The 13,297-nt window shown below is 35.4% G+C and overlaps 2 protein-coding genes across 2 annotated transcripts in view; one reads left to right on the forward strand and one right to left on the reverse strand.

Moving 5' to 3' along the window:
* LOC145683107 (sialate O-acetylesterase-like) overlaps positions 1-13,297 on the reverse strand; it is a 79,071-nt gene that overhangs the window by 23,100 nt on the left and 42,674 nt on the right. The gene's annotated exons all lie outside the window — the stretch shown is intronic.
* Positions 474-13,297, forward strand: part of LOC145683597 (uncharacterized) — a 25,145-nt gene continuing 12,321 nt past the window's right edge. The window contains exons 1-6 of the mRNA XM_081754937.1: positions 474-482; positions 4,217-4,329; positions 5,190-5,256; positions 8,232-8,397; positions 8,909-9,099; positions 10,756-10,921. Of these exons, the coding sequence (XP_081611063.1) occupies positions 474-482; positions 4,217-4,329; positions 5,190-5,256; positions 8,232-8,397; positions 8,909-9,099; positions 10,756-10,921 (712 nt within the window). The remainder of the gene's footprint in view (positions 483-4,216; positions 4,330-5,189; positions 5,257-8,231; positions 8,398-8,908; positions 9,100-10,755; positions 10,922-13,297) is intronic.

Raw genomic sequence — 13,297 nt, forward strand, 5'->3', positions numbered from 1 at the left:
ACACGGGAGAGAAGCCCTGGCATAACCAGTGATGAAGATTTGTATATGTCTTTTCATTTAGTGTCAACTGATGAAGACAGTGAAAATGAAGACTGAGAATGTCCTTATTGTAACGGAACATTTTCCTGTGACAAAGGAGGCGAAAAATGGATCCGTTGTATTCAGTGTAGCTCTTGGTGGCATGAGCTATGCACGAGCACTGACTACTACAAGCAGTTTATGTGTGATTTGTGTTTGGAACATTAGAATAATCACTTTCACATTGAATTTGACATGAAACACTGGACCGCATTAGCGGCATTGTTTTTTTTATTTTGCCTCTTCTATAGCTACACACTCTAAAAAATGGTATAGCTGAATTGACAATAAAAGCATTGTTGATGAGTATTGCTAATTGGTAAATTAATATTGACTATAGTATAGTTGATGTATAAATACTGATTTGTTATTTATACAACACCTATTTTTTTAGTATGGCTGTTGTAAGAAAAAAATATTGCTAATATTAGTATGGTTAATAATATCATGCATATTGTTTATATAACCAGATTATTTAGTATTGCTAAAATAGCGATAGCATTATGGTTAGAATGGCTATTACAATATAAAACTCTTGTTATGGCAACTATGCGAAATCCCGCCTTTTACGAGTTGTCATGTAGCCGCCATAATGGATTCTATAGTTAATATGAATTACGAAAATATCTTAAAAGAGTGGGGTTTAGAAACCCTAATAATGAAATTTCAAGGTAAGTGGATAGTCAGTAAGTTTCAATATGTAAATTGAAGATATGTATTTGTAAATGTTTATTTGAATTGTATTGCGCACAAGCAACGAAAGTCCCTTGTACGAAATAGTGTATTATTAAGCATTTATGACGCTTCCAAAATATTATTTTTATTATCACCAAATCAAAATACTTCAAAATAGAGACACGATGTGTTCACGCAATTGAGGGTAAGTTTAGAGATTCTAGCCCGTTTTTACTCGGAATTACGATATTAGAACCTGTTTCAGTCACTGTTCTAGTCTAACTAAAGTCTTACCAGGTAACCTAATCTAACCTAACCTAACAATTTTTAATGTTTTAACTGCATTTTCGTAGGTTGGAAACTGGAGGGGCAAATCTAAACTTAAGCCCGAAAATGTACAGATGAAATTATATAAGGTATAATAATGATTTAAGACTTCTTGTAAGATGTTTGTGTGAAAAGTTGAGAGAAAGGTTATTATTAATATGAGAGTTCGTACTATTTGGAAGAGGCTTAAGCTTTTGCAGAACGATTCGATGCTTGAGGATCATAGTGGTCCTATGTTGATATTTCTACGTTGAGTTTTACTTAATTGGGCATTTATTCCGAAGTTGGACGTCCGATACTTTTCTACCAAAATTGCGTAAAAGCTATTAAAATGTATAATTTTTCAATTTCGCGAGTTGGGAGAAAGTGTAGGTTAGGTTAGGTTACGTTAGGATCTATAATAGAAGTACCCTTCGACGGGAGCTTCACGAAATTCAACACTGTCAGTTCACATCCCGTACAGCGATTCGGTATATTACCCGCAATATTGATATTATGAATGCTCGTTACTTTCCCACAATGCAACTATTCGGTTACCTTGCGCGAGGTAGTTCTCTTCGCTCGCTTAGTAGTCCCATGTTTATAACCAATTATATATAACAAATAGAGAGAGTGTTGTTGTATTATCTTTATATATTATCAAGCACACAAACGATCAAATTATACGTATCTTCCGTGCAAGTTTCAAAATTTTGCTGAAAACGGACGTCCAACTTTGGAATTTAACCCCTTAATTGTTATACTTTGTGCCCTTATTACTTTCTACAAACAGTACAGATGGGATCAAGAATTTTAATAATAATTCACCCTTAATTTTTACTAATTAATGCTGAACAAGCGACAGCGAGCGAAAGTATGGTTATATAGGCTAGTTTAGGTATGTGTAGCAAAAAGAAAACACGATAGGTTACGATTTAATGCTTTTTAAGTGTGCTTCTGTCGCTTTCAAATTATTACAGAAGGCCTTTCTCTTTGTGTTACACTAAGTGACACCACCTTTGCACTTTTAATTTAATTCATGATGGTGATGTCAAACTTCAAAGCACATAAATAACAGGTTTTGCAGAAACCATTTTCTTTTTAAATCCGATATTTTGTTTGAACCAGTTCATTTTTTTAAATATATTTAGGTTAAATTAAAGTGGAGTAAACAAAGTCCCTATTTAAAACTAAGTAAAGGTGGGGCGCTGATTGGATTGAGTGCTCGGTTTTGACCTCAAGAAGTGATCTAACCCGATCAGACTCGGTCAGAGGTCAACTAATTCCTCAAATGATGTACCAGTAGTTCACAAATTATTTACCAGTCAGCCCATTCAGCAGTACTGAAGCTTGACCTAAGTTTAAACATTCAGTACCTTCGTACAAGGGACCATGATCTAATGAAACTAATATATAAGCTTAGTTGATCTCACAGTTTACTGAAATTAGTCAAGTATTCATAATAATTTTGTATGTGATTGTTCCCACGAAATGGAGCTTATTTAGCTTTGGGGTTAACTGGTGTATCACCGGAACAGTTTTAGAAAATTTGCCGGGTCAGTTAAATTTTTTTTTGTTTGTTTGTTTGTTTGTTTATGAGCAAGAATGAGTGAAAGTCATGTAAGGGGAATAGTAAAAATGAAGAAATTGGTTATTTTTGATGTTGTAAGCGACACTGTATGTGGAGGCGGATGGACCATTTCGCGGAGAGATATAGTTGTTATGATGTAGTGGCGCGAAGAGGAGTATGGCAAGTGCTATTGAAATGTATATGATTGCGGAAACCAGATGTTTTCAGTACCCTCGCTTACGCGTGTACACATCGTCGCTGACGCGCCTGCTCCCTTCGGGGGCACTACCGCGCTGGTCCGCTAGCTCCGCCCTACCTTGGCTCGGTTAGATAGCATTCGTGCACTTAGTGGCCACCTAGCACAAGTTGGTTTGTGTTTTTTGCACTGTAGTTTTTTATGCCCTTATCCTAATGTGAGGTAATCTAATGTAAGTTAATGTAGTCCAACGAAATATATCCGTATACAGTACATTTTGGTACTTTTTTTCGATTCTAATACTGGTCCGGCGATGCGGCAGTAATGCCTTAGCTTTGTAATAAGCGAGAAGAAAATATAAACGTCATAGAAATTACAAGGTTCTAGAACACATGTCCCACTTCCCATTTAGCTGTAATAAAAACAGAAAACAACGTATCCTGCGGTCTTCTAACCCGCTTTCACTTGCTGACGCTCGCTAGCAATATTCTGTGAAATAAAATTTAAATTTTGGTACAGAAAGGAACCAACCTTGCTAATTTATATGGGGAACCTGTGTTATAGAACTTCTCCTTAGCAATTATCTGGTTCACACGTTGCATTAGAGCGTACGTTAAGTTAGGATAAAAGCCGGAAGTTTCAAACTTTTCATCGTGCCATTAACTGACAAAATAATGGAACTGGCAGTTGACGTGGAAAGTTGAAACTTGGCATACATATAGCCTTCAGAGAAAAATATACAGAATCCACGTTAATCAGTAGGTCCACGTCTCATATAGCCTCGCTGCTGAAAGGGACGCTAAACTAAAAACCAACTCTACGTTATCAGGCAGGACGGTCGCCCTGCAAGCAAGGCTTTAAAAAGTAGATCGACTAGTGCTTACGCTTCTAGAATACAAAAAATGGCATTTCGGCGTTGTTCGTTTACGACAACTACGAAACAGATATGAATGAAATTTAAAACATTTGTTTTCTGGTAGAAAAGATTGCAAGTGACATCAAAATAAAATTTCCATGTGAAAAATTGTCAAAGTTGTGATGCGTTGAAAATGAAATTCTTCTTCAGGTAATCACCAGATATCAAAAAAAAAAAAAAAAAAAAAAAAAAAAAAAAAAAAAACTGCACCCATTTCGACGAAATTTGGGACATATGTGTACTTTTACACATACATGCTCATGCTCGTTTTTGTTTTTCGTAGAAAACAAGAGTTTCTTTTTGTAAATTTTTGAAATAAAATACGTCTGGTTATACGTATTCACGTTTATGTGATCTTAACATAAGTGATATCAAATTATTTTATAGTTTTGCTTTTGTTGTTTAAGTTTTGTTTTATTTCAAATTCTATGATCACAAGTACCTTGTTCTAGGACTTGCAGAAGATTCTGAATAGTTCACTGCAAGGAAAAGAAGTATTATCTACGCACAAGAATTTGGGAATCTTAATAGCAGAGCTCGCAGTTTATTAACAGATGTCATCGTTCGATATATTGGCGCAGATAAAAGGTACAGATCGTTTCGTTAAATTTTGTGGTATCGTATGTTAAAGATAATGTAAATGCAATAGTCTTAAATATTAAGTAATTGCTGTCCTATACATTTATCGTCTTCACTAAGAATTCCGAGTAGAATCTCGTTTTCACATGGCACATATTCGACGGTATTGATTGCGTTTATCACCGTGACAGTATTTTTCACTTATGATCTATATTACAAGTATGTTTGTAGTTGTGTTTTTAGGATTAATTTGGTCTCAAAATGCATTGAAATTATCAAAGCAAAAGTTCAAACACATTAATTCGTTAGTTGCTCATTGTGGTACACAACAATATGGATCAGTTGGAATTTGAAAGTGTTCTGATGACTGCATAGCACCCTTTGGATTGATTAATAACTGTTTGCAGTAACTTGGAACACGTTGAGTTGTATTAAATATTACAGTTCATTTATTTGCCTGACTTAATGAAACTAAACATTCACTTCTTTCTTTAGTGCCAGTGTTACAAAATTTATAAGAAACAGAAAAACACACTGCTGAACAAGACTGTACTTTTAATATAAAAACATATTTACACGTGACGTTTCGATCTTCTAGCCAAGATCCTCATCAGACGTACACTCTGATGAGGATCTTGGCTAGAAGATCGAAACGTCACGTGTAAATATATTTTTATATTAAAAGTACAGTCTTGTTCAGCAGTGTGTTTTTCTGATTTTATTCGCAAGACGAATACTATGATTGTGTGTCAGTTTAAAATTTATAAACAAGTGTTTTTTTTTTTCCTCCCCAATGGAGCGTCGTCTCTTAATATTTATTCAAGCTTCTATGGGAATTGCTTTGTGAAATTTCATTTTCTGTCTTACAGGATCAGTAGACAGTCATTCATTTCAATAAGTGAGGCGATTGTACGATTGTTTCCGTCTGAAAACAAGGTTTGTGTAAAATTCAGTTAGGTGAGGGAATTCTTGTATATTGCTAATTTTTCGTTTTTCTTTGCGTTCACTGGAAAAAATTTAAAAGTCGTGGAGTATTTTATGATTCTTTGAAGATTGTTCGGAAATCATACTGACAACTTTTGGAGATAATAGCTGATGTACTTCTAAGCAAAAATGATCCCATAAGAATATGTTCAATTTTCAACGGTCTGATAGTTACAGGTTGGTAAATATTTTATACAAATTTGTTCAGGACAAAATTTTATTACTCATCCTGTATGTACTTTAAAGAGATGACGCATGGCGTATTTGAACGGCAATGGAAGTACCTTTCCACTGATGTATATATGACGATAGTGGAGTTGGAAGGGAAGTTGTGGAGGAAGAAAAAAACTTTCTTCATTTTAATAAAAGTAGTTCGATTGTATAAGGACAATTTTATTTTTCTTTCTGATACTGTAGTATATATATATATATACAGGGTGGTGCATTTAAAATTTGCCACCCTCTATATCTTTGAAACGACTGCGAATATGAGAAAAGGCAAAAACACGTCTATCATTATTTTAAGGGGCTTGAATTTTGAGCTATAAAAAGTCCACCCCAGGTACCCCCCTATTGAGGTACGTGGGTCAACTTGAAAATTTTAAATGGCAAAGGGGGTCGAGTGATACATCGTTGGAAAGGTCTAGACAAGAGAAATATTTTGCCAAAAGTTTCAAGTCCCAATGTTGACCCTATCCTAAATGGCGGGGGTTCCCATTTTGTGTCCATAAAGTCCGTTGGCACCCAGTGTATCTTCGAAACGACTGTAAATATGAGAAAACACAAAAACATGTCCATCACTATTTTAAGGAGCTTGAATCTTGAGCTATAAACGGTCCACTCCAGGTACCCCCATATGGGGGTACATGGGGTCAGCTTCAAATTTTTAAATAGCAAAGAGGGTCGAGTGATATATCGTTGGAAAGAATGTGAACCCGAGCCATTTTAGATGGAGTCAACATAGGGACTTGAAACTCTAGGTAAAATATTTCTCTTGTCGAGACCTTTCCAACGATATATCACTCGACCCCCTTTGCTATTTAAAATTTTCAAGTTGACTCCAGATACCGCTATATGGGGTGTTTAGGGGGATCTTTTATAGCTGAAAATTCAAGCCCCTTAAAATAATGATGGACGTGTTTTAGCGTTTTCTCATATTCGCAGTCGTTTCGAAGATATAGGGGTGGCAAATTTTAAATGCACCATCCTATATATATATATATATATATATATATATATATATATATATATATATATATATATATATATATATATATATAATATAAATTTGCGACATTATTCAGCATAAAAATTGAAGTTGATGCGTAATTTTTTGTCGTTCCTATTTGGCGACAGTGTTGGCAACCGTGTTTCTTGAAGCTCTTGGAAGAAAGATATTTTGTTCTGAAAATTAGCTTCATGAGGCTCCTTCCAACGCAACTATCGTCACGTGCCATATACCCTTGGAAAGGCCATTCTGTCACCATTCAAATGCATCATAGATGACCTTTAGAAAAAATACAGGATGAGTAATACATTTTTGTTTTGGAAAAATGTACAGAATTGTTACCAACCTGTAGGTGTCAGGCCGCTGAGAATCGGATATGTGTAGAAGCTTTTTTGCTTAGAATTATATTAACTATCATCTTCCGATTTCGCCGGTATAGTTTCTGAACACCCATTGAAAATTAGACTTAATTGTATTAATATTTATTTTATCATTGTCTTCAGAACAAGGAGAAATTTACAATTTAACTTACAAGTGAACGTTTTCCATAACTTATCAGAATACATTTTTCAATGCTCATTTTATTGAAGTACTAAAGGAATCCAGAAAAAAAAAAGAAATTCCAATATGTCTAATTTACAGCATATATATACAGTGAAACTTGTATAAGACGGAACGTCAAGGAACAAAATAATTTTCCGTTGTGTGCAAATTCGAAAAGTTAAGTTCTGTAACAATAACTGCTGGTAAAAATAATCTCGTAGTACTATACCTAGGTTAAAATGGTTGAGGTGAAAGATTAATTAACACAAAAATGTTTTTACAACATAAACTCAATTTACAAAGTGAACTTATTTGAATAAGACAGACGCTTAAAGTAGAAACTACAAGTATGTATTATTTTATTATGTATTTCCTCTCACATTCCTCTTTACATTTTCACCGCCTTTTAAGGATTGTTTTCATTTTCTGGGTTTCAGTGTTGGAAATTTGCGTTTGCAACATTTGAAATGAACTTTATATTTTACAAACATTGTCTCTTTTTCTCTCTTCAATAATCGTATTGTGTCCTCCAAAGTAACAATAACATTTGTTTTTGCCGTATTTGTACACAACACTGGGCACACAAACACGCCACACTGAAACCACATTTTCTGCAGCAGAAACAATGGAAATTTTCAACAACTGGTCTAAATTTCTACCATTTTTTTTTCAAAAATGACCGAATTCTTGGAAATGCATGTGTAATGACGGAGTAGCAAGCAGTAAGTCTTTAATTTATAAAGAAAGTTTTGACAGTAGAAAAGTGCTTATGTGTGTATCAACAAAAACAGGAAACAGGTAACTTAAATAACAGAAACATTATCTCCATTCTTGTTCACGGTCGAAAGATCTTAACTATTGAAAACAGAAGTTCAGTAGTAACGCCAACGCAGAGACAGACAGACTACAGTGCCCCTACGTTTCGAGCTGGCAATCAGTTAAGAGAAAAATCTTTACCATATGGCAAATCAGACAGAGTTGCCGGGACTAAAAACTATTCATCTTCGGCAAATTTCCGGTTTATATAAGTTTCGTTTTAAACAGGTTTCCATGTATTTTGTTTCTCTGTGGAAATAATATAGTTTAATTGTAATTTTGTGTTGTGCAATAGGATATCAGGACTGTATATTATAACAGTGATTTGTTTTTCAAATAGCATACTTACTACGTCCCCTATAAAGTTGCTCAAGGGAAGAAGGTTTTGGCAAGAGGGAAACTTTGGGACAGATATTGCAACACAAGAAGGTATTTGCGGCAAAGTGGTGTTTTGCCTTTGAGAAACCGGTGTGCAGCTACAACTTCTACCGAAGTCGATTTAGATGGTACGTTCATAGTTCTTTTTCATTTATTTGCTTTCATGTTCATAAATTCTGTATTATAATTTTATCAGTAAATCACGATGCATAGTGTTTTATGCTATCTTATATTCAGACAAGGGTACAAAACTTCCTAAAAGAGATGCGTGCCGATTTTTTACATGGTTAAACATATTCACGTATTATGGTCAATCAACAGATTCACAGTTCAAGGGCACTACCTTCATTATAAATCAACAAATTTCCGTGAATTTGTGCAATCAGTATATCTGCTGTTCATCTGTGTGTAAAACTCTATCACTGCTTTCATATATTAACGGGACGTTTTGTAAATACATGTTCCGAACACCTCATATGACATTTGTGTTCAGAAGTATAATACTGTCTGTTTCACATGTTTATTGAAATATTATTTCTTGTACTTCTGTCCTAGAAATTAATACATATGTATTTACGTATACTGAGTATGTACGTTTCTTTCACACTGAATTATGTAGATGGTGTCCTTTATTTTCAGAGTCCACTGATGAATTTGCCGAGGAAGCTCTCACGTGGTTGAGAAATAATATAGAGCCATGGGAGAAAGTGTGTGATCTGTGGAAACAAACGACATTAAATCGGAGAGCAAATTACATTCAGTCAAAGAAGGATATCAGCTCCTACTTCAAGGAATTTCCTGCTTTAAAACAGCCTCTTGGATACACACTTGTAAGTGTAGTGATATTGCTAAGAAGTTTACATCTTTCTATTATTATTTTATGAATGTAACCGAAGAAAGAAAATACCTTTATATTATTTTATAGAAGTGTAATTCCGTATCACACTTCTGTACTTAACTGTACTTAAAGGAAAATGAAAAAAAAAAAAAAAAACGAGTAACAAAATTTAATGAGTTAAAAAAAAAATCATGAACATAAGGGTCTTATGTTGATGCTATATATAAATTGCGAACACGGCAGTTTTTCTTTGCAAAAAAAGCACCTAGCATGAGGCGAGAGAGTTTATAAATGTTTTTCGGTGTATGAAGTTGTACCCTGTCTTGCACTATGTTTCGGAGTTTTTCGGTTCTAATTTTTTCCTGTGAGTAAGCTGATGGACGAGATGGTGCATCTTGTAGCAGGTAGAACGTTTAGTAATTCTGAGAAAATCAACCGGATTTTCAGTACACCAAAACCTGTATAGATTCAGAAATAATGAAAAATCAGAGTGAAAAAGTGCGAGTGGGCCGAAAATAGATCTTTTGTCTTCGACGTACAATGCCAATAAGTTAACCTCTACGCTACCCAGCCCGCTCCCCGATCAGCCCCACATCCTCACTCTTGTTGATAATGTTCCTATGAAAACATTTAATAGTTTATTTTAATTTACAAATATACCAGCATCAGCGGCAGAAGGTTCAGAATTATGTAAGCTTACGTTAAAGACGCGTTTTTGTGTAATTAAAAACCAACCAATGTATAAAACAGTTACCAGAAATTAGATAAAATACACGTGCAGTACATGCGCGCAAAGATTTAAGAAAGAAAAAAAAGCTTGTAAGAGTTTTCACCTTTTATGGCTTTGTTAGGCAGGAAGAGAAAGACGAAAGTGGAAGAAGAAAGATACAGAGTAAGACGAGTTACGCCATATTTCTGGGGGGGCGCGGTGGCTCAGTGGTAGAGCGTTCACCTCCGGTGCTTGGGGTCCCGGGTTCAAACCCTGCTCCCGCCGTGTGGACTTTGTGGTGTAGAAACACCGTGCTCGTGGGTTTTCTCGGGTTCTCCCACTTTCTTCATTCCACCATTTCATTCATCTCTCATCATCACCGTCTCCTTTAGCCTAACCGGCGTAACCGTGAGACGTAAAACTCAAAGATTTCATTTCATTTTGCCATATTTCTGCTAGGTGCTATGGTGGTCATGTGATCACGTGACTGCTGTCAAGTACTCATACGAGAAAGTAGAGAACCTTGTGGAGAAATCACTGTTGGTATAGGTGCGGTCCTTGTGTCTTTCTCTATTTCTTATTCCACTTTCGTCTTTGCGTCCCTGTATGACGACTCCATAAATGCGAAAGCGCTTGGAAGTTTGTTTTATATTTGCGTGTATTTTATCAGTTCCACTCTAAGTAATTGTTTTTTACATGCCTACTTTGGGATTTCTTTTTCAATCAGACATAGTATTTTCTGAAAATGGATACTATAGTGGGGTGAATGCCATTGATGTTCATAACTTGATTAAAAACGCTCTGTTGAAACAAAGATTATTTAATGAACTTCAAAGGAAACTATACTACCAAACATTTGTATAAAGAGAAGAAAGCATAGAACATTATATCATCAAACAGCGTTAGGTATATGTGACAACAATTTCTTTTACTTTTCAGATCGACATTGATTTTGGCCAGTTATATCCTGGGAAAGATATAACATTTTTTTCAACGTGGAATGCAGACTTAAAGAAGATTCAGCATATACTTACCACGACCAAACAAACAACAAATGACGGAGCCACATTAGTAGAACTTTTGCTGCAGGAGAACATCAGGGAAGGTAATTATTTTTCTTATTAAGGGGATCTTCTACCTCTTCGCTTATGTTTCTAACTTCCCATTTGAAAACATGTAAATTTTAATATGGTAATTTCTAACAAAGTATTGTAGGTAATGACTTGAAATTTTTAATACAAATAGACAAGACCCATATAAATCCAACCACGGTCTCCAATTTACGTTACATGCGTTAGATTAATTGCAATATATTCTTCAGTAAGTTTGGCAACAGAGAATAAAAAGTATGCTGCAGAGGGAAGAGGGCTGACCATCTGTTTGCTTGTTAGCTGCTTTAAAAAGGACGCTCTTACCAGAAAAATCACGTTGTGATTCTCACTTCTCAGTGGTTAGAATGGTCTGGACTGGAAGAGCCCAAAACCACTTCTTTCTTCCTTTCACGGTTTGTTTGTTTCTTCCACCCCCTGCTGTCACAAGAAGACAACTTGTTTCGGAAAGCATTTTGAATTAGTAGCGAAAAGCCAAACGAATGACACCACGGACGGATTAAAGGGAGGGGCGGTCACTCCCTCCGAGAACATTTGAATACTTTGAATAATCGGAGTAAGAAACTAGAAATTGCGTAATCTAATAAGAAAAGTTTGTTGAAGTATACAAATCAAGACGCATTTTAAGTGTCACAGCATTGTACTCTCATCCCCTCCCCTCCCAATTCCCTTCTGAAGAAGTTCTCTTTTGTTTCTCTGTTTCATATTAGCCTTTACACTTACACTTTCATTATCCAGTATTGATTTTTACCATACCATCTGCACAGAAGGCGAATAAGGTTTACGAGTCCTTCCTGCCCCCTTTTTTAAAAATTGCTAATTATAATAAAATTTATCGAAGTGCATGGAAGTAAGTTTTGACTGTGGAGAAATGGTGTACACATTGTTTATTATTTCATTAAGTATTGTTCACTATAATTATTAAAACGCAACACTGTTCAGCCTACTCCCGTAAGCAAAGAAAAGATCAATTACAGGTGCTCCGGCAATTTTCCCTTGTCTCCTTTTAGTCGTAAGTCCGAGCAGAATAAATCAAAATCTAGAAGAAAAATAAATGATAATTGTAAATCGACAACATATCGAGCACTTAAAAAAGCTCTGTTATTCTTTTGTTTCATTATTGAGCTCAGATCACGAGAAATATTTCAACTGCTGTGTAGTAATTGAACATTTTTCGTTTAATCTCCCAAAGAGTCTGAAATACTGAGTTCAGTGACCAGTTTACATCCCTGAAATCAGTAATTACTTGAATAACAGTATATGAAGAAGATAGATTCAGTAGGGTTAATAAGCAGATATGAAATCCCTTTTGTAGCAATGAATGAAACTAATGTTTAGAATTTGTGACGAAAGAACTTTTCCGCAGCGTATAGTCTTTAACTTGTTGTTAATTGTCTATTTTGATTCATTAAGCTGTTCAATTTCTCTCTTTTTATCCGTATCTGTTGCAACTTCCCAAAGAGAAATACATACGTTGACTTTAACCTTTGGTTCTTGAAATAATATACTTCATGTACAGCTTTTATACACGTACTTATAGGCGATAGATAAGTATCGTATTAAGATTAGTTTTCACCATTATTTGGACCCAATATTTGCATATAAGAAACATCGCATTATCCCTTTGCCGAATCTGGGTGTAGTTACAAAAGATGATACTTTTTGTGTGTGTTTTTTTTCAGACTGCTGTCCATTGCTTACAAAACGTAATTTCCTTTTTTCTTTGATTATTGACTTAAAGTAATATACAGTATTCATTGCGTATCACAGAGCAAACCTCTGCAGGTATGAGAATGAATGCAGTCAGAAAGTTAGCACTTACATTCAAATAAATTAGTATAAAGTGGTCCAAAAGTGGGCGTACCCCCCTTTAGTTTCAACAGTATAGTGTTAGTTATGGTAGAATGTCTGTACACAGCTACCTTAAAGTCGTAAGAGTCGTAAACAAAGGTATGATCACCATCCATGTCATAACACAACTGAATTCTGCACAAAGTTCTGGCAGATGTTTTGCGGAGATACTCCGGAGTCAACGAGGATGAAGGCGTGTTCCACAGCTGCTCGTAATTCCTGCGTTGTGTGATATCGAGTGTTTCTTACGTGTTGCTTCATGAAAGCCCAGGGAGCATTGTCTGATATCGTCAGATCGGGACTTCTTGGAGGCCTGGCAAAGAGCTGGATGCACAACCTCTTCCAATCCAGCGGCCAGGAACTGATCTGATAACTGTTACCAAGCAGAAAACAAATGGATAGCAATGTTTCCAGACAATGCCAAGCAGTGTTACCAAACAAATGTAGGTAAAACCAAAAACCGTCAGAAAACACCAATTAAGAGGTACGCCCACTTCCGGACCTCGCTGTATAAGCGTAAA

The sequence above is a fragment of the Thermobia domestica genome, chromosome 4 (assembly GCF_964235325.1).
Source record: "Thermobia domestica chromosome 4, izTheDome1.hap1.1, whole genome shotgun sequence".
In the NCBI taxonomy this organism is placed as follows: Eukaryota; Metazoa; Arthropoda; class Insecta; order Zygentoma; family Lepismatidae; genus Thermobia; species Thermobia domestica.